This window comes from Apis cerana, linkage group LG7 (genome assembly GCF_029169275.1).
Source record: "Apis cerana isolate GH-2021 linkage group LG7, AcerK_1.0, whole genome shotgun sequence".
NCBI classification, from domain to species: domain Eukaryota; kingdom Metazoa; phylum Arthropoda; class Insecta; order Hymenoptera; family Apidae; genus Apis; species Apis cerana.
Window position 1 is genome coordinate 12,006,923 of NC_083858.1, and position 23,816 is coordinate 12,030,738.

The window sequence follows — 23,816 nt, forward strand, 5'->3', positions numbered from 1 at the left end:
ATTTTATATTCAAAGTATATAATATAATTGATATAATGATTCATTTTACATATAATATGACTAGTGATTTTGTTGATATTTTTCGCCTGTTACCTACAATTTTTAATTGTTATTAATGACATTTTGTGACTCATGATATAACCATCATTTAGTTACCGACCGGAAATAGAATGTATATATCAAGTATATATAAGAGAATATTATATGACATCTTTGTTAAAAATAATTGTATAGCATTAATATATAACTCATTATATAATGTTATATTTTTAAAATTTTAAATTTTAATTAATTTTAAAAATTTTGTTACTATATATTATTTTGTATATTCTCGTAACAAATCATTAAAATTATTTATTAACGAATCATATTTTCTGCAATATTAGTTACATTAATCTTTATATATATCTTTAAATGTACATACTTTGCTTAAAAATATTTTCAAGATAATCTTTGAACTTTAAAATTTAATTATTTTTCTTTATGATAAAGCTAATTTTCAAATCTTCTACATGTAAGTATTATTGTACTTATTTATGTATTATTAATTATTTATATTATTAATTATGTATTATTAATATTAAATATGTTATTTTGATGTATTATAAATATGTTATTTTAATTTTAACCTTTTTTTTCAATTTGTCAATACGATTAAATCATATTTATGAATAGATAGATAGAATGATTGATCTTTTACTTATCACAAAATCTTTTATAATTATTTTAATTATTATTATTATTATTATTATCATTATTATTATTATTTATTATTATTATTATGTATAATTATTATTATTATTATATATATATTTTTAATTATTTTATTTATATAAGAAATTTCCAAATTTAAATTTATATTTGAATTCATAATAGAATATATATAATTATATATATAATATAATAATATATATATATATTATATATATATAATAATGTATAATAATAATATATATAATAATATATATTATAATAAATATATAATATTTTTTATTATAATTTTATTATTTAATATATCATACATTATAAATTTTCACAATTTTTAATTAACTTATTAATATTGATTTTGCATCAATATTTCGAAAAATTTCAAGATAAAATTTTTATTATCTAAGATTGAATTTTTAAATATTTATTTTTGATAATTTATATATAAACGAGAACATTTAATCTAATTTGTTTTTCAATAATCATTCACGAATTTCATTAAAAGATTAATTTAAAATTATTAAAAATTTTTATTTTATACTTCATTTTAAATTATTTTTATTCCATATATTATTTCCTTTGCTATTTAAATACATTATGGAGAAAAATTATTTCATAAAATATTATGTATGATAAAGAAAGTCAAGTACTATATACTTCTATAGATACATTAAAGTATCAAAATTATATATAATAAAAGATTTAAAATGTCGTAGTATCCATCCATATTTGATGCTTTTATACATATTTTATGTCTACGTGGATGTGAATGCACTTTTATTAGTTATTACTTTGAACGAATCGCTTCAATTATATCGTGATGCGTATGTTGATGAGCTTAATTAATTTTAGAAGATCTCCCGAGAAAAAGAATCATGAAAAATGCTCCATCGTTATTGGAAAGTCGGAAATATTTATCTCGTAGGATAGTGACATCCGTATGATAACGATTACCATAGAAAAGGAAAATTCTTTGTGGATATTCTATTTTTTTATCTTCTATTTTGCATTCTTGAAAAATTTTCTACCCCGCTAAGCGGAAAAATGATGAATCGTTTAATTTTTCAAGTCTTACTAAAATCGAAAAATTCGTTATAAAAATTTTTTCTCTGATATTTTTTTACGTTCGAATTATAAAATATTTTGATAGTAGATCAGAACGTACTTTCTAAAAGAAAAAACTACTTTTACAATTCGATCAAGCATATGTAATTTTAGATATTTTAAATTGTAATAATGCTAACATTATCTTATATTAATAAGTTAGACAAATTAAGACATTTAATGTATTCAATGTATTTAAGATATCTTCATATTCTTTTTATATTCTTCTTTCTATATATAGGTACTTTTTATGTGTCTGCAAAAATACTTCTAATATCTATGAAACATATATTAGGTTGTATTAAATACGTATACGCAATGACCTTGATTCCTAAAGCCGTGAAAAGATCCCGTCGTTAGGTCAATTAAACCAAGCCACGAAGTCATTGACTTTGGGTGCACAGCCAATTTCTCTTCGACTGTCTGTAATATAGCGCGTCCCAAAAAATTTTGAGTCAACAACAATTCCCAAACAATATCGTATTTACATATTATATTATATTATATTATATATTATATCATATAATAATATTTTTAATTTTGGAATTATCTTCTTTCAAGTAAAATTATTTAAATGATAAAAATATATTTCAATAAATTTTAATAATATACGATGCCTTCGTTTCATCTAATTAGCTCTCGTATTGATTTTCCGATGAATATAGCATATAATGTTTACCTATTGGATAATAAATAGAATAATCGAACGATTCAATACGAATCTTATGTTTCATATAATTTCATGTAATAAGAATTTTTTATTAAATTCAAGATAATATTTAATTTTTATATTTTTACATTAATAAAATATTACAAGTAAATTATATTTTATATTTTCTTATAATTTTTATTTTAATAAGACTGCATTTTAAAAATTGTTAGCTATAGCGATAATTCACAATAAATTATATTTATAATTTAATTACGTTTTATTACAGGGAGAAAAATTACAAGAAGATACGAAATTAAAAACAAATAATTCCATTTACAGTCATGTATATGAATAAAAACGATCAACGAATGAGTAAGATTTTAGATTATTCGACATGTTTATTCGTCAAACCTGAGACTAACGTCAATGAGATACGACAGGAAATCGAGCCACTCCCATGGCAAAGGAGCATCCAGTATTGTATGCAATTCCCAAGATTTGTACAACCATTAATCTATCACTTTTATTCCAGTATTATCCAGTTGAATCAATTCTTCAAATATTTTATAACAAAACGTAAAATAATAAAAATTCCTCAAAAAAAAAAAAATTAGAAAAAGATAAGATTTAATTATACGCATAAAATTTTAAAATTCTTCCAAATATTATATTCATACGATGTTCAATATTTAATCAATGAACACAATGTGAAAAAGATACTTATATTATGAAAGAATTTCAATTTTATTCGAGACACATAAGCCGCATGATGTGGTCGTATCGATGAGTAATCGGAAAGCCTTCCCCGCTATTCTTCCGATGCTTGAAAATCAAGGCTATCCCCTTGTCTAAATCGGATGATAAGTTGTTGGGTTAGGTCCTACAGTTTGTTTCTTGCATATCCCTAAAGCAAGATTCACGTGACACACGTTCGTCGAATCTATGACGAAAAGCGAGGGTGAATTTGCATGGTGGCTCGTCACTTTCAATGCCACGTAGCAGCGCCACGGGGGTGTCCCCACCCAACCCATGGTTCTCTGTATGGGGTGAGTCATGGTACTCCCTCCCGGTTTGGGCGTGGTGGCCGTTGCAGACGTTCCTCATCGATCTCTCCACGGCCATGGTACACCATAGGGCTCATCAAGGTGGTCCTTTTAATACTAAGGCCTCGGTGTAACGAGATATATCGGAATACATATTGTTTTGAAATATTGATTTTTCGTTGAAATGAATTTTATTTTTTTCTTTTCTTTCTTCTTACAGTTTTTTTATCGTAAAATTTCAAAATAGTTACTTTTAAGATAACTTAATACAAGAGTTTTAAGATAATTTAATATGAGTTGCACTTGTCATTTCTATGAAAATAAAGTAAAGTATAGGAACGATAATATAGGAATAATACTGATATTTAATGATAAGCATGAAATCTCATTGAATCATTGATACCGAAGAAGCGAATTATTGCATTGTAATCGTACTGATATATCGCATTACTGCTATCTGTTTGTTCGAAATAATCTTGAACAAGTTATTTATGTTTCCTTATACGGGCATTGTTGAGTTCGACATACTTTTCTGTTTGTACGTAATTGTAACGAGAATTCAAATCTAAATTCAAGTTTTATCTATCTATTTAAACATAATTTGCATAATTTTTAAACTTTAAATTATAATATTTCTTTATTTTATATTTTTAGTTCTATTTTCATTGTTAGCTTAAATATTATTTATAAGCAAAATTATATTATTCTTGAAAGCATTATGCATTAGATTTTGCAGTTTTTACTATTCTTGTTCCCATTTTCAACAATTAGTTTGGTAATTAGCCGTTATCTTATTGTGATAATATTAAACTGTAAGCTATATAGTTATCGAAGCAGTCTTATATAAAAGATTATATAGAAAATTCCATTCAATATCTTGTAAATTTTTTACTTATGAAGTTTAAATTCTTATATTTTAAAAATTTTCCTACAAGTTTATTTTCTTTCTTTTTTAAAAGTAAAAATTAAAAAAAAAATTAATAAATTCATATCACGAACCTTATACTCTCCTACGAAGATTCACATGTGATGCAGTTTTAAACTACAGCTAAAATAAGTGTTTTAACATAATTGAATCAATACAAACATCGAATATAAGTGCATTATCTGTTTTAAAAATTCCTTATAATTATGGAAAAGAAGTCTTAGAAGTCTTCTAAACTTTCGAATAAGTTATATATAGATATACACAACTTCAAATTCGAATGTTCTTCAACTAAAAGCTAGACGATGATTCATGCTGGAGTTTCTGTGGAATTTTTGCTTCTTCGTGACAAATTGTATCTTCCATAATTTCATCATGTAAGCATTTTTGTTTTAATATGATCATAATTTATAAATATAAATATTTTTTTAAACTTTCGATTTATATGATTTTTTATTTATTTGCGAAATTCAAAATAATCATCGATATAAGAAATTTTACAGACCAAAACTATGCTAAGATTTATAATAAGATTGTAAGAGATTTAGAAAATTATCGAGACAAATTATCGGAAATCATATAAATAACGCGATAAAAAATGATTAATAGTCTCTTATATAATTTTTGGTTAGATATTATCTAACCAAAAAAATAATTTGAATCAAGATATATAAAATAAATTTGATAAGTGATTGATTAAAAAAAAATATTGTAAAAAGAATTTATAAATTTCTTTAATTAATTTAAAGTAATGAAATATCAAAAGATTTAATTTAATAATAGTTAATGAATTGCAATCTTTTTTGTATATTTTAATAGAATGAAAAATTTTATCTAAATCTATTTGCATTTACTTATAATTTCTAACAAATGATCTAAAAGCTTCGCAAAGAATCAAGGCATTCGAGCATCAGTATATATATATATATATATATATATATATATATATATATATAACGGGTCGACAGGTGTCGTGATGAAAGCAGGTTTTCTTCGTGGTCCTCCTTCAAGTCAGTGTCGTATTTATCATTTATACATCGTAAATTTTCAAAATATCACGTGAAATTAAATCCAATATCTGAAAATTAATCGATATAAATATTTCATAATCAATTTCAAATGAAATGTTAAATTTTATTTTATTTTAAAGTGTGTATAAATTAGAGTAAATCGATTTATTGAGCTATAATTTTGAAAAAAATAAATGTAATAAGAATAGTCAATAAAAAACTTTAGATAAACATTAACAAAAAAAAATATATGGAAAATTCTTTAATATAAAATTAGATTATGAATTCAATTCCAATATTTTCTTTCAGAAACTTTACTGTGGTTATTTATACTGTAATATTTATACATATATAAAATAGCATCGAGTATTTTATCTTGTAATGTGTTATAATACATAAATGTTGTTCTATTTCAAACATTGATTTTTATGTTGTTAATTGTAAATAATATTGGCTAGAAGAACTTTGGTTCTAGGATACGCTCCTGAACACTGTCCCTCAAGACTCGTTTCCGTGCTCCCTCGACGTAGCCCCAAGCAATACATGGGGTCCCATTCCGTGTAGAAGTGCAATGTACCCGATAATCCGAATGCCAGAGATATATACGCATATTTCACAAAGAGAGAAAACTCATGCCAGGATAATAACTATAAAACAAAAGTGCAATGTTAAATTTGTATTAAACTGACTGTACATCCGGAATTACAATTGAGGTTATACATGATGAAACATATCATGGGTTGAATATTTGAGCATTTCCGGTAGAAAAATATAAATTAAATGATAGCTACAGATTGATTAATTGAAAATATTATATTTATTTATCCTATATTATCCTATATATACAACAATTTTAATTATATTTTATGTAATATAATTACTTTTTATTTTTTATTTTTATGTCGTTATTTTTATAATTTATAAAATATTTGATTTATTGTAAAATATACATTTAGTAATTTGTTATCCTATATATTTATTAATTCTTATATTTTCAGTTCTTAAACTAAGATCAAAAATAAAAATAGCGATAACAATTATAAAAATGCGAAAATGATAAATATGATAACATCAAATAGTTATATAAATATTGATTCCAATTACAGATGAAATATTGTAGGAATAATATATTATCGGAATATATTATATATATATATATATATATATATGTATATATATATGCGTATAATGGATAAATTGGATCTAGAAATTTTAGAAGATCATTAAGTAAGATTCTTTTTATGTCAATGCTGTTGCTATGGTACCATTAACGAGCACGAAATTTTTAAAGCTATGTCAATTTTGCCAGGTGATTCCACTAGATTGCACAACGGGTACATTCGTTATATTTGTAACAATATAAAATATTTTTTTTATGATGTTAAAAATCAATTTACAATAGTTAAAAATTATTTTAAATTTTACGTTGTAAATATTATTACCTTTTTGGATGCTACGTTTAAGATTAAGAGCTGTGAGAAACGAATCTGTTTGAATGCGTTGCCATTATATAAATTGCAAGCGATTAATTATGATACTCATATCCGCCCTTCCCACACCATGAATCGAGAGAGATTAAAGTAAGTAAATTCCCAGGCGATTTCTTCTATCTTCTCTTCCAAGGATTCTTTTGATATAACTTCTAAATGAACTTGAACTTGAAAAAATATGGAGCGGTACATAAATATACGACCGTATGCAGTTACATCCAGACTTACACATGCGAAATCTATTAAGATAAATTTGGTTCTGCTTACGATTTTATGATATATCAATATTTTATTTGCAATTAAAATCTTTGATTATATTATTGATAATCTTTTTCTTAATACGAATAAAATTAAAAAAAAGAAAATTAATAAATCTTAAAAATTAGAAATTATTCTTTGATAAGTTTATTTAATTTTTTTTTAATTTTTTAAATAAAATTAAAATAATTATATTTACATAAATACGATTAAATTAAAATGTATATAAATGAAAAATATGATACAATTATGATCTTGATCTAATTACATTTCATTAACTATTACTTTCCATATTAGATATATATTAAATCCATTGCTATATTCACATTATTTTCTTGCTTTTTAACATATAATGTAGAATACTTTTGCCTTGATACTTTTATCCTACTATCTTTTGCACATCGATCATTATTTCTTTTTGATTTATTCGCTAATAATTAATAATTTTTTAATTTAATTTAACTTTAAAATATATATAATATTCAAAGTAATAGCAAATATAATTAACAGTACAAGTTTTAAGTAAATTTGTAATTATAAATTATTAGAATATTATTATAGAAATCAAATAATAATTATAAATTTTATTCCTTTTTAGTTTCTTTTTTTGATTACATATTAAGTAACAAGAATAAAAAAAAAATAATAGGTGATAAGAACACTATTCATTAAAAAATAAAAATTCGTTCAAATATTTTTTGCAAACATTGTACACGTGCAAAATAACAATTCAATATTACGTACAATATTATTCTTACACGAAAGATATTAATAATTATTCTATGCTGCGCGATGATTATGCAGTTCTATCTTTCGTCACGGCGAATGAATCAGAGTATGTACATCGTATATGCGGAATATGTATAACCTATATCGTAAGTATATCGACCCCAGCATCTGCCGTGTTCAATATGTGGGGCGAGCTATCGACAAAGACTGTATTATAGATCGTATATTGAACTCTGTTTCTATTCTTGCAACGTATTTCATAAATTATCACTTTTATATAATTATCCATTACTCATCGATATAAATTATTTTACCAATTGATAAATGATTTTTTCGCGAATTAATCATATATCTGACCAGTCAATTAGTCTATGAGGTAAATATTAATAAAATTATGTAATATGAATTTTTTATATAAAAAATTCGAAAATTATTTGATTCTTTATTACATTCTGGATAATCTTTTAAAAACATAACAGACGAGGTGAACCACCGGCTCATTGTACTACAAGAGACCACGTGTTGAGTTTAATTTCTATTTTCGTAACGCGTTCTATATTTGGAATACGCAAGTACTTATTTGATTTCTATCATTGCTACAAACACGAACTTTCTATTGCTTTTATTTCTCATATTAATTATTTATGTAACTGTAAGAACATGTAAAAATCATAAAAAATTAAAATTTTAATTAAAAAATTAATTTTACAAGGTGATTTTATGTTTCACAATATAAAATTAAAACTTCTGAAATTTTTTTACTTTTTTTGAATGTTCCACACAAGATACCATTTTTCAAAACATGCATATTAATTTTTTTTTTCTTTTCTTAACACAATTTCAATTCATTTGAACATTTACACACTTTACAACTATTTAAATATCTATTAATATTTAAAAAGAATATATCTCGGTTATTTTTATATATTTAAATCTTTATATTAGACTGTTCTATTACGTACGATTCTACATACAATTAATATAAGACAATTAATATAAAAAAAAAAACAAGCATTTAAAGTTGCTCAATATTCGTTTAAATTTAAAATGACATATTTACTGGCATGTAAGATCGATATCTTATTTCCTTTGTTTTATTATGAGCATTAGCGTTAACAGGCAATTTGTATTCTCGTAAATGTCTTGAAACGTGTACACATATATGTAATTACAAGATATATTAGTCATGTCCGCTTTGAGAAAAACCCTTCAATGAGAACTCTGTTGGATCGTCGCCAAAATTGTAATCGCTTTATTTCACCTCTTTTAATGCGAAATGCGGCTGTTGATTTCGACTTCTAAAAACTACTCGTTCTCAAGAAGCACACGTTTTCGTTCCACTTTCATACAATCGAATATTCGTGTGACCGTGTTAAATACATTTGCAAAAATTAAAAAAGATCATGAAAGGTATCATTCGATATTCAGTGATTGTGTCAAATATTGAAGCACATATCCTTCCAGTTTTTTCTTCTAATCTTAAATGTAAGTTAGGTTATATAAAAATAATAAGGTTAGGTTACAAAAATAATAAGGTTAGGTTAATTGTTCATACATAATTGTAATAATTATTAAGTTAATTGGAAGAGAATATGGGTTATCACTAAAAATGCTACTACAAGTTCAAGTTTTCATAGATGAAGGGTTTTGAAGTTTCCCGATAATCCAGATCCGATCTTATTCTCTTTCTTCTTTCTTCGTCGTGGATCCCTCGTCCCACTCGAGAAGGATGCCTTGTACAGTATCCAGCCATTCATCCGGTAGTTTTTGCTTGTCGACTTAACGAACATACACTCTGTTCCAGTTTCATTCAACTCGATTTTTTGCTGTGACAACAATCGTTCACCGATTACGAGATTATCTGGAATGAATGGGAAAGAGAACAAGATGTGTGTCATTATTTAAAATTGAAATCGATGATCAACACATGGAAATATTTAATTCTCTTTTATTTCTTTAAGTATTATTTAAATATTATATTATTTTAATAAATTTGAAAATAATTAAAAATTTATTTTGCAAAATATATTATTAATATATTTTTTCTCATTACGTGTATTTAGATTTGTTTATACTTTCAATAAAAAATGAGAATAAATATTTGAATTAGATGGGACATATTACTAATTAGTTTAATGAAACTGTAAAAAAAAAATTATCAAATTAATTGAATTATATTTTGTAGAATACAAAAGAGTTAAATTTGAATTTTCTGTTTCTGTTCGAATCGAAATGCGAAAGGTAAGAAGGTCCTCGAAGTACCTGTTCGTCCTTCGACGAAGCTGAACAGTAAATCGATCCTGCTTACCTGACGAAGCGGAAATGGCTATTTATAACTACGAATGCCTCTTGAATTTTTATTTACAGTTTATGAGAAGGGTCCAATGAAGAATATATTACTTTACAATGATCAAAGCTTCGTATTCTTCCAATTTTATATGTGCAATTACGTGTAATATATATTAAAGAGTAAAATATAATATATTTAATCTAATTCTTTTAAAAATTTATTTAATGTATTCTTTTAAAAATTCAAAGTATAAAATTTTATACAAGTTTTGTCGATAAATTTAAAATTGATATAATATATATCAATTAATAATATATATTATATATAATATAATATAATTATATTATAATTTATAATTATAATTATATATATTATAATTATAATATAATTTAAAATTGAAATATAAAATAATAGTCGTATAAGAATATCATTCGTCGATATCCACATTCCTAAATCGTTGAAATATGTAAAAAAAAAAAAATGCCTGAAAATTCGAAAGTAGTTTGCACTGCCAAAGAAGACGTGTTTAACTGGAAGAGGCGACCTACATATTATCTACGCATGACTACACTGATAGAAAACTCTCACATGTATAGGGTGAACTAATTGTAATCAACTGCATATGGCAATGCTTCTGGATATTCCGATTAATTTCAATTTCCTGTGCATGACACAAATATTGATGATGATCATGAGAACGATGTCATTAAAAAGATTTAATATCTCAACTATTATATTTTTAACTATTTCATTAGAATTAAAATGTAAAAATGTAATTCGCGATTCTCTTAGATATAAATATTTATATGTAAATGATTCACTCTTTATGAACTATAAATTTTTCTTTATTTTTCCGATAAATTTCTAAAATTACATTAAATTTCTGAAATTACAACAAATTATTCATTACATTTTCTGTTCCTCGATATAAAATGATTCAATGTTTAATTATTTTTTTACGATATCATATGAAGTGCTTTAAATCGCAAATAATTTTCGATATAATACACACGATTCAAATTTTAATACATGAAATTGTAGGTCATTAAAGCGCTTAACATTTCCGTGAATGGTATAAATGAAGAGCGGTGGAGACCGATTGAGCTACATACATAGACGGCTAACAAGCCGTCCAAACTAAAGTTGCACAGATAAGGTAAGACCTTGCTTCTCTGAACAAGGACACCAGACGTTGTCTTACCATATAGACAACATACCATCCTAGCTATATGTAGTTACACGTATGCTGTTCCACTTTCATATGCAACGAGAACGGTGCACTTGGCCTACCGTGAATGTATATGTGTCACATATATAATATTGCAAAGTTATACAGAGACGTGAAAACTATGATGAACTTCGGATAGTTTCTTTCCATTAGAAGCTTTCTTCGATATTTAAATTTTTCGTAGAATCATTCGGACCGAATACAATTGCGATTGTAACAACAGAAAGCGGAATGTTTTTTGTTTTAGTTTCAACCTAACCAAACCTAACAAATGCTGATTGAAAGTTTTGAAAAATCAATGATCGATGATGGAACGAATTTCAAAGAATTAATAGAAAATAAATTGATAAAATAAGTGTATAAAAATTTGAAAAAAATTGATTTAATGATATTTCATTTGTATGTATGTTTGTAATAAAAACGGAGATGTTTCGAAGTTTTTAAAATGGCTGTTCGCTCAAGCGAATATATTTCTCAAGTGTACATATTTCTCAAAAGCAAATTGAAAGTAGTAGTCGACCAATATTTCACCGCAGAACTTGACACCCATGGCAACAAAGAAAAGCTAAAATAAATTTAACATGGCTCTAAGTAAATGTAACTTTAATGCAAAAAAGTGACATCGTTGCACGTATTTATATATCATACATATATCAGATATTTTAAAATATTTTTAACATGCTATGCGTTTAATATTTATAAATAAAATTAATTAAATTAATTTTATTTCAAATAAATAAAATTGAAAAAATAAAAAATAATTATCTTTTTCTGATTTTAATAAAGTCGTATCTGAAAAGATTAATAAACATAGATATTTTTTATCATTATTGGTATCATTATTACTGATTACTGATGAATTGGTAAATATTCGAATGTTAAGTATTGATAAATAGTAATTAGTAAATAATAGATCATATAAAACTAATACTAATATCAATAATATAATGATACCAAGATATAAGATAATTGTTACGTTTCGTGCGATAATTATCAGAAGGAAAATTTTCCTTTGTATCGTGTCCATTATAAAATAATATAATCTTATTTGTTTAATCCATGTATAATGATCATTCATAAGTATTCTTATCGATGTATAGATGTATACCTATTTAAGATCACTAGTGCAAAAAATATAACTTTCCTGAATGATAGATGAACATATTACGCTTTCGTGTTTCATGCTCATTATTTCGTAATAACACAATTTATTAGTTTTCCTTTACTCATCGTTCATCGACAGAAATTTCTTAGAACGATTTCTGACATCGTTCGGATAAATCAATCGCACGAATTCCTTATCGTTTAAACTTCCTTAAGTTTTCTTCCTTTTTCGATTCATCTGTTAAACTCAAACAAAAAAAAGAAAGCTAAATAAGAAAAATAAATAAATTTGTTAAAATGTATTTTTCAAATAACATTTTTCAAAATAATTATCAAATTTTATGAAATATGTAACCCGTGTAAAAATTACACAAATGTGAATCGTTGAGCGCCGATTTGAATATACGGAAGGACAAAATCATCTTTTTGGTAATCTTAACGATCTACGGCCATGTTCCAAATCCTTGAATTTACTTCCTTCGTGGAAGAAAACGGAGTCAAGAACGTAAGTAGTAGCCGGCAGTATGTGAGTACATTCGTTTTACCGGTTGTCTACCTGTTCTGGGTCAGTCGTGTGTGCAAGGTCAAATCCCAAGAATCTCCAACGTCATTCCGTCAGAGCTGAAGACCGCGGATCTTGCGTGCTAGAATGGAATAGTCGTCATTTTTACCTTCGATTCGTCAACTCACTCAAAGAAAAATATTTCATCGGCATTGACGAACCCGATACTATGGCTATTATGGGCACAAAAAATTATAAAAAATTTAAATTTTTATTTTTTTGTTAAATCTGAATTCAATATTTTTCTTTTTTTTATTATTTTTTTTTTTTAATTTAAAATATTAATTTTGATATGTACGTTTTGCTTTTAATTTATGAATAGAAGAATTCCATATATAGAATATGAGATTGTATAGATTGTAAGATATAAATACGTGAAAAACAGTGAAGTAAAAATCTAAGCATCTTTATTCTACATTACTTAAAGATTATCTTATCGATATTATTAAAAAATATTGTTATCAGAGAAAAATTATTATTATTTTTATTATTAATTTTATCAATTTTTATAAAAATATGATACTTATATTTTAAGTGTTTAAGGAAAATATATATTTACCAATTATTATTTCGATTTCTATTCGTAAATACTTTCTTTCTAAATTTCTAAACTATAAAAAAAAATAAAACAAATATTTGATTTTCGAACTTATTTCGGAAAAAAGAACATAGATTAAAAAAGCAAATGATTATATCTATCTTTGAATAATAGATAGATGCATGTAATCGCATGAATTTTACACGTGTCATTGTAAATGCTTGGAATAATGCAATTACTATATGAGTAAGCGATGAATAAACAACAACGTACTCTGACTAACGGTTGAAATCCTTGTCAAAAGTAAGCCACTACTTTGAATCATCGAATGAATTTTTGATCGAAGTTTTGAATCGTTCGTTCATAAACGAATAACAATTTTTCCAATCTTTGCATACATATTATCATTTTCTTTATCATCAGCTGCTCAGTCCAACGTCACTGTTTCTCGATTTAACGAGCCATAAGTCAACACTAAATATAGTGATCGCGTATTATCGCGCGTCTCTGACCGGATTCCTGGCATGCTTGGCAATCGCCAATGAGAACTGTTACTATGACTAGAAATTAGTTGCAGACAAATTAATTACTTCTCACTTTAAGATTGATTATGAATTGAATGTTTATAAAAATTTAATAAAATTTAATAAAAAGATTTAAAATTTAAATATTTTAGTTTAAAAGAAATTGAAAGAAAAACTGCGAAACGAGATGAAATTTTTCACTGAGAAATTTTTATCTTCTATTTAAAGACAATTCAAGTATTACACGTGAACGGTCACTAGATTGTACTTTGAAGAGAAGAGAAGTATATAAAAGATCTTTTTTGTTCTTACCAAGGGAAAATAAAGAAATATTCATGAAGTATATGTAACAAAAAAAATTAAAATTACATTTTAATCTTTCATAGTATTTTCTCTGAAAATAATCAAGATTTAGATAAAAATTGTATAAAATTTTTTTAAATTGTATATATAAAAGTATAAAATATTGAATTATCTTATTTTATAATTATATATAATTTTTTCATTATATTTTTATAAGTCTTTTCATTGCAATATAAGTTAGCTTTCAAAATATCATTATTTACGAATCATTCATAAGATATCGCAATAATTTATATCATAATTCAAAATTATATTGAGTAAACTGATATATAAAAAAAAATAAAAAGTCATAAACTTATCTTGTTAAATTTTATCAATAATTCGTGATGAATAAACTAATTTTAATCACTGTATTTTTAAGAAAAAATTCGTAACTGTAAAAACATTCTTCGATAAGTATACTTGTTTACAAAGAATTTCTATTTCAAGTTCTTTCAATACATTTCCCCAAACTCTGACTTCTTTGTTAACTTGGTGAATTTTCAATTCGCGAAAAATATGCCGTACAAGGTCTTTGACCTCGTTACGGTGATTCTCGATGATAGTTTCACTGTCTGGACCGAATGCATGCGGCTAGTCCAATGAGAAAGAACCTTAAGCACTCTTCTGGGTGGGTGCGTTGAACTTACCGTCGCATTCCGTATTGATTTCGGTGGCACTGCGCGACTGGAGCCAGACGTTACCTACAGCACGTGTCCGCGTAGGACAGACACGCCCAATCTGAACTTTCCACAGGACGAGATCATGGATCTAATATGAGATAAAAAGTTCGAAAGAAAAAATACATCCAATCTTTCCATGGAAATTGCACTAAACACTTTCACTGAAAACGGCCGATGACTAAAGCATGGACATAATCGGTTAATCGTTATGCCGATGGCACGGCCAGAGCCTTACGCAAGGCCTCGAAGACCTTGAACGGGACCTTATTTGGTAAGCAAGGTCGAGGCTTTGCGGACCATTGGGTTTTCAGGCCGCCCACAATGCAACTTGCACCTTATTTGGATTTAATTCTTCCTATCGAGAAGAATTACCGCGATAATAAAGAAAGTAAATAGAAATACATTGTATGATATTGACTGAATTAACAAAAATTAATTTAGATATGTATTTGGAAATGGTATTATAAAATGTTTCATATATTTCATAAATTATAAATATTTTTATTGCATCACAAATTATATTTAGCACATAAACTTTCTGTTTTAAGCATTTTTTTATATTATATAATATTTTTGAATGACTTTTATTAATATTATATATACATATATTTATCTTTTTAGTTTAAATATATTTAAGGATATCGATTATTTTATAAATCTTTCTTGTTACATTTGATCATATTTGTTCATATATTGTGAAGTGTATAGATATTTATGTTACGATTTATATATTTTTATGATCATATATTTTCATTCTTATATTTTATTTAATACTCGAAAAGTTAAAAGCATATTTTACATCGTATTTTGTATGAAGATGCTGCATGCAAGTGACAGTGGGCCGGGCGCTGACATCATTTTGAGGTTAGGTTAGACTTACCTTAGGTGAAATAGCTTACTCGTTCATCTGGTATGTAAGTGATGTATGAATGTACAGATCATTTTCACATACCAAGTATATGATGATAACATTTAAAAATTATATTAATAATAATAAATTATTATAAAAATAATACAATAATCATTGAATTCCAAGAAGAAAAATGAAATCAAGAACATTTGATATGTCTTCGTAAAAAACAATACAATATGATTTCTTATTAGGCACAAATGATTCACTGATTATATCATCGAAGCACTATTTCGACAAAGAAGCGTGACAGGTGTATTTATAAAACTGTCCTATTTTTTTTTGAACATATCTTGTGCAATGTGCAAATTTATTCTTTAAACAATTATTATTATATGATAACATATATTTTACATGTATTTTTTAGAAACTATTGAATCTAAAATAGTTTTTTTTTAATCTTAAAAATTCTATAAATTTAAACTTTAAGTATTAAAAATGTATTAAAAAATTATTATAAATAAATAAGATAAACAAAAATTTTGTATAAAATTTTAAACCATTTTAAAAAATACACAATGTATAATGATAAAATGTATGGAAATACATATTAATATTTTCTATAATTTAATTTTAATTATTTAATAATAATATATTTTAATCATAACAGTGATATTATAATTATGATTTATAGACAAATTAATTGCAAAATATTTTGAAAAAATAGCATATTTTGACATTTTCATTACCACGTGGTTTCCGTTCACAAAACACGTTTTACTATTGTAGACTGCACGAATACGCTTATCGATTTTGAAGCAGACACTGCACTCACACATACCATGATATCTTTAGTTTGATAGATACGTATTATATAGAAAATAGAACCGAAGCGTAGGGCTTACGTGACATCGTAGTAGTCCAGTGCACCCTTATCCGCGCCCTTGAGTCTATTTTTAGCTTCTGTTTCAAGAAAAAGGCGGTCGAGATGACATACACAACATGCAATAAATGAGTGGATGAATATAATCAGCTTCATTTGGTTATTTAATCTAAATTTATTCTCTGATTTTTGAAAAAAAAATTGAATTTGAGCTAAACAGTAATTACTCTATTTTAAATAAAATCTAGATAACAAATAAGTATAAATCTGTTAAATCTGACAAATAAGTTAAATTTGACCTACTAACTTCCTAAATGAATCTTACATATATCATTTTTGAGTACAATTGAGTATACAATTTTTAAAATTGAAAAAACAAATAGTATTAAGTTAGGACTATAGATTATTGATATGAATTACTAATAATTGTTAATAATTTGATTTTATAAAATTATTTAATGATCTTTTATGAGAATATAAATTTCTAATCAATTATATTATCAAAATAAAATATATAACTAATAATAATAATATATAACTAAATAAATTTCATTACAAAGAATAAAATATCATCTTTCTTCTTTTCTCTTAATTTCTTTTTCTTTCTTTGAATATATCATACTACTTGATTAAGGAAAAAATTTCTTTCCAAATTGGAAGAATAAATATTTCAATTTATGAAATCACTTTTGCAAAATATTTAATATATAAAATAGAAAAAGAATAGATTGCATTTATTATATGGCAATTTCATTATTAATATATCTATTGATACAAAAAATATTATTCATTAATTAAATTAACAATGCAACATTATCTTCTTCTATCAAAAAATAGATAAGATATTTGATGTTTCATATTTTAATAAACTTTATTTTAAATATGATTTCCATTAATGATTGCAAATATAAGAAAGTATCAAATCTCAATGACAAATGTTTCAATTTGCATTAAGTAAAAGAAAATGTTGACCATTCCAAAGTATACATATAACAAAACTTTTTCTGACTCATACCTACTGCCGGTACACACATACACAAAGAACATGATAATCTTCGCATACATTGATATGTTCACTACTACAAACAGCTCTGACGGTTAGTCAGGAAAGCCCTTACGCTAGTATACGCTTCCAGAAGGCATTATGCTCCCCGTATCGTACAGTTTGAAGCGGCATTTGGAGAATCTAGCCGGCAGCCGGCCAACGGACCAATCAGCGAGCCGCTTTCGTTTTATGCCCATATATGGCAAGAGCTGTGAATTCAAGTAGTGGGGGAAGTCGGACGAATCCATTCCGGAAATAGGGGTGTAGCCATATAACAATATTAAATAATATAATTTTAAAATAAAAGTATGATCATTAAATTTTTAATTTTTCAAATTTTCATTGCTTAATGAATTATATTTATGCATAAATTTGAGAAATAAAACGAAAAAATAGAGGTATCAGATAATTTAGAGCATTTACAGCGTGTATACCGACCACACCTTTGGGCGAGTCTACATGACACGGTACCGGCCACGATCGTGCTCACAGTGTTCGCAACTCGCGGCTCTCGAGTCTCGCTTCGTCGTGCCGATAGTATTCTTGCGGTGTCTCTTTGCCGATCAGCGATCGAGTACTTTGTTGGTTACCTTCTATTCTAAAAGGTAAGTAATATACTATTTAATATATTAAAGTTCAAGTTTAGCATTAATTTAACATATTTCACGATGATCTATCATAATTTTAACGGCAAAAAGATCGAGGACACACGCCGGTTGATGAGCAGCCATGATGGCAGGGCGTTGCTCTCTCCATTTTTGACTTTCGATGTAGCCTCTATTTGTTTGAAGAATTCATTTCTACTAATATTATTTTGAAAATGGGGAATATACTGTGACGATCCGACAGGTTGTCGTTGTCAAGTGGTTCCTGACGTATACGCAGTGCAAGGCAGGTGGTCGCGACGTGGTCGTTTATTAATAGCAGTACTCTGTACGGTGTTACAGAACCTGCGATTATGCTTGCTCGAACATGAAATACAGCATAAATCTGTCATCGGTTGAGAAATTAAAATGCTAAATATAGAAATTACTATAACATTTTTATCTCATATAATATTCTTATAATACTAGATTTAAATACTTATATTTGAGTGTTTAAAAGTAATTATAAATTCATTTATTTTAAAAAACATGTATAAAATAGTTAAGAAACTTAGCGTTTATAAATATTTTGCATTCTAGATAGAACTAAAAATATAAACTACTTATTTCATATATTTTGTAAAATATAATTTATTAATTAAATCAATAAAATATATGAATTAGTTAAATAGTTAAATCCTTTAAATTTTTTTATAATACTTTATTAAAATTATTGATATTAAAAAATATATAAATTTTTATATTATAAAATATCGATAAATTTTTTAAAAATTTCGTTTACACAATTATTTTATATATTTATTAAAAATCAATAGAAATATTGAAATTATACAAAATAATGATTTATTAATTGGATGTAAAAAATCGACTGACATTGAATGTGATCAAACTGAACTTACATAGTAAGGAGAGGGAGAAAAATATTGGCAAGATCGGAGATGTGCGGTTCGGTCAATTTGGCGGATGCATTCACGAAGGGTGGTGAGACACACTTAAAATGGTTAGAGAAGGGCACAGGAGGGGCAGAGGGGGTAAACCCCTCCGTGGCAGAGCACTTCCATATATGGTAAAGAAAGCCAGGATTGGCTGAGGGTGTCCTGCCCTTATTGGCCGATTGCTTAGTAGTGGGGGGTCGACGACTGTGTTCATATAATACACTGCAAGCCGGCTGTCAGCTACACTCTGTGTTTGGTGCTAGATCGGTCGGCAGTGTCACATCCAAAGATCCAAGCTCCCTAACTTGTACATAACTTTTTTTTTATATAAAACGAAAAATGTAAGTTATCGTTTTAAGTTCAGTGATAGATAATATTTTTTATAAACCAATTGAAAATTTAAATCGTAGTGTAATCAATTAAAAATAGTGCGTGGGCAAATTGAACAGCAAATCATATATACATCCGAATGTGGATTTTTAAATTGAGGAAAGTGGGTGGTGTTAGGTTCGAAATATGTTTGTGTTATATTTAGTGTGTTTTGTGTTATATTTTTTCGATTGTAATATCATAGTGTCCATTTATTATAAAATTAATTACAAATACCGGTATCGGTGATGATTTATATGTGAATAAGAATGAAATTTTTTTGCGAGATAATTTCTATAATATAAAGTATGCTCTAAATATTATTTTGCAAGAACTAATCTATTGAAGTAAAAATGTATAGTTTTAAATATAAATTTATTTATTTATTTAAAGCTTAAAACTTATATTCGATTCTATGTTTATAGCATTATAAGAATTTATTCTTATATAAAATTATAAAACTACGTCTGATATTGACCGTTTAATACCGGGGAAGGGCGGGGCAGGGTGCGGTTCTAGTTAACGGCGATTTATAGAAGATTCAAATAGTTCTTGCAATTTATTTTTTCAATGACGTTTCTTTTAACATAGAAAAATATATACTGTAAAATTTATTTGTTTTTATAATTGTTAAATATATTATTTGAAATATTTAATTTTTGCTATCACAAGAATATAAACTTTCGTATTCCTAAACGCCATCTTGAAAATATTTGAAATATTATTTTATAACACATAGTATTCTATAATTTATTATTTCAGTTATATAGAAATATATTATAATTTCATAGTATATTTCTATGTGTAATATGTAAAATTATAAGATTAATAAATTATTTAATTTTAAAGTTAATAATTATTAATCGATAATCATTGCTTATCACTTGATATCTTTATTATTTTTACAGATAAACCAATAAACTAAACATGTCTGACGAAGAAGTTGCTGCACTCGTAGTTGACAATGGCTCCGGTATGTGCAAAGCCGGTTTCGCCGGAGACGACGCACCACGCGCCGTTTTCCCATCTATCGTCGGAAGACCACGCCACCAGGGTGTCATGGTTGGCATGGGACAAAAGGATTCCTATGTTGGTGATGAAGCCCAATCAAAAAGAGGTATTCTTACCTTGAAATACCCAATTGAGCATGGTATTGTTACCAACTGGGATGATATGGAGAAAATTTGGCATCACACTTTCTACAATGAACTTCGAGTGGCTCCCGAAGAACATCCGGTACTTCTTACTGAGGCACCTCTGAACCCGAAGGCTAATCGTGAAAAGATGACACAAATTATGTTTGAAACGTTTAACACTCCTGCTATGTATGTCGCCATTCAAGCTGTACTTTCACTATACGCTTCTGGACGTACTACTGGTATTGTATTGGATTCGGGTGACGGTGTTTCGCACACTGTACCAATTTATGAAGGATATGCTTTGCCTCATGCTATTCTTCGTTTGGACTTGGCTGGCCGTGATTTGACCGACTACCTCATGAAGATCCTTACAGAAAGAGGATATTCTTTCACTACTACGGCCGAACGTGAAATTGTTCGTGACATTAAAGAAAAACTCTGTTACGTTGCACTTGACTTTGAACAGGAAATGGCAACCGCTGCATCATCCTCAAGCTTGGAAAAGAGCTATGAACTTCCAGATGGTCAAGTAATTACTATTGGTAACGAAAGATTCCGTTGTCCTGAGGCTCTTTTCCAACCATCCTTCCTAGGAATGGAAGCTTGCGGCATTCATGAGACAACATATAATTCAATTATGAAGTGCGATGTCGATATCCGTAAAGATTTATATGCCAACACTGTCCTTTCTGGAGGTACCACCATGTATCCTGGAATCGCAGATAGAATGCAAAAAGAAATCACTGCCCTAGCACCATCCACCATGAAAATTAAGATCATCGCGCCACCCGAGAGGAAATATTCCGTATGGATTGGTGGATCAATTCTTGCTTCTTTGTCCACGTTCCAACAAATGTGGATCTCTAAACAAGAATACGACGAGTCTGGACCATCCATTGTCCACAGGAAGTGCTTCTAAGCACATATTTGATATTCTCCTTGCATACTCATTCCCCGAATCCCGAAAGCGGCCTCTGTCTCGTTTCACAGGCGGACGTAACATCAACTTCCGCAATAGTAATTGTCCTTTGGTTCTTCCGGGGCGAAGATAACTTTTTTCGATTCGGATGCACGTGGGACATAATTAGCGCAGAGGCAATCCATTCATTTTCATTTAATTAAACACTATTGTATCTTAAACGTACTCCCTGAATTCCTAAGTACCCTTCTATCCTATCGAATCCTTTATATTATACAGGGTGCTAGGATACTTTTGGAAGAATATCTTTGCAAGATTAATTTTAAATATCAAATCAAATACAAAAGTTAGTATATAAAAAATGTTGATTGAGGCTTATTTATTAATTTATATACAATTTCAGTTTGTATTAGATGAATTGAGACGATTCTTTCTCCGTCGTTCACATTGTCGACTTACTCTGTTTCCGTCTCGCTTTATCTGGCATAAATTTAAATTGCTTATGATTTAATAAATAAGTCTCAACCGACACTTTTTGTATATCAACTTTTGTATTTATTTTGGCTTTTTGAATTGACCTTACAAAGCTATCCCATGAATATATTAACACCCTGTATCTTCAAATAACATTGCCTATGGTAGCATCTTAGCTAACCACCCTCACGAAAAACATTTTTCTTATTATCATCGCGATATTTCACCTTACAATCGAAATAATAATTTTGTTCTTTTCTTTATCGAACATGCTATATATACATATATATATATAAATATTTGCCAATTTTTAATATTCGCGAGTTTGAGCAGAAGAAAACTATTATATAAATTATTTTGGAATATTGTTCGATGCAGAATGGAATCGTTGTGCGCATCCTTAATGCACGAAAGATCTTTTAGTTTGGTATCCTCCAATTAAATGCATTCCGCTATTTTACTCCGCCGATATTTAAGGACATTTATGTCAATCCTTCGAGAATTCATCATTCCCAGCGGAGATAGGCCTTTCTTAATCATATCTTTTTTTTTTACTGTTACCGATCGTTGAGGGAAAAGATGGCTCTTTCCTTTCTTTTTTTTTTAAATAATGGGGGAGACCGCTGACCCAGAAAAATATCCCACAAACGCTCGCTCAAACGAATAAAAAAGACACGGTTTCGACCCCGCAAGCGTAGCCAAAGTATTATAATTTATTCCCATTGTATTGTGCAAGACCATTCACGTACACATCTTAAAGACTACTTTAGACTTATGGGATTATAAAATAAAACTCTTAAAAACATTATTGCTTTGACTTTTGTGTTTTTTAAGATTACAGTTAATCCAACACCCTTTACTGGATATTGTGTCCTTGATCTCCAATCCAGTATATCATAGTTAATCTGAGCTAAAAAAAATTGATCATTATTTCATTTAGCATGAATTCATGTAGTTTTATACACAATGTAGCTTTTGTACTGTTTGGCGTTATTCATTATTGTAACGTAAGATTTGTGGTAAAAGTTTATATTACTCTAAGAATTAGGTTTATATTTTCAGTCGAATAAAAATTATTTTCAATGAAGTGGTATCTGTTACTCCTTATAAAAATCTGTAATTTAGAGTTTTTGAGTTTTATTTAAAATTTAGAGATATTTTATTACTATATTGTAGTATAATACTGCTTTATGAGATATTCTACTCAATTTTCAAATAAAACATGATTTCATTTGCAAAAAAATTTTTTTAATGATTAGTATTTATGTATCAATTTTTAATAAAATGGCTATATTGATTTATAAAGTCTTATTAATTAAAAGAAAAATAAATTTATAAAAATATAACTTAAATATAACTTAAAATATATTAAAAAATATTAAAGTTTAATACATATAATAATGATGG

At 27.0% G+C, this 23,816-nt stretch overlaps 1 protein-coding gene and 2 long non-coding RNA genes across 5 annotated transcripts; 2 read left to right on the forward strand and 1 right to left on the reverse strand.

Annotated features, from left to right (window-relative positions):
* The first annotated feature begins 8,998 nt into the window (after nt 1-8,998).
* Nucleotides 8,999-16,055, forward strand: LOC133666429 (uncharacterized). The gene is made up of 2 exons (XR_009830582.1): nt 8,999-9,404; nt 9,724-16,055. It is a non-coding gene; the product is annotated as an uncharacterized LOC133666429 (long non-coding RNA).
* On the reverse strand, nt 9,461-17,737 carry LOC107999351 (uncharacterized). Its single transcript, XR_001766345.3, has 3 exons — nt 13,915-17,737; nt 12,546-13,185; nt 9,461-9,780 (listed from the first exon to the last, which is right to left on the reverse strand). It is a non-coding gene; the product is annotated as an uncharacterized LOC107999351 (long non-coding RNA).
* Nucleotides 17,738-17,782: 45 nt separating this feature from the next.
* On the forward strand, nt 17,783-23,217 carry LOC107999330 (actin-5C). 3 transcript variants are annotated; one of them, XM_062077285.1, is made up of 3 exons: nt 18,091-18,274; nt 18,394-18,573; nt 20,786-23,217. In XM_062077285.1, exon 3 carries the CDS (start codon nt 20,805-20,807, stop codon nt 21,933-21,935), a length of 1,131 nt encoding a protein of 376 aa, XP_061933269.1. In that variant the 5' UTR covers nt 18,091-18,274; nt 18,394-18,573; nt 20,786-20,804; the 3' UTR covers nt 21,936-23,217. The 3 variants fall into 3 exon arrangements, with proteins under 3 accessions (XP_016914557.1, XP_016914556.1, XP_061933269.1); XM_017059068.3 differs by having other exon boundaries at nt 17,783-19,849; XM_017059067.3 differs by having other exon boundaries at nt 17,783-18,573.
* Nucleotides 23,218-23,816: the final 599 nt, after the last annotated feature.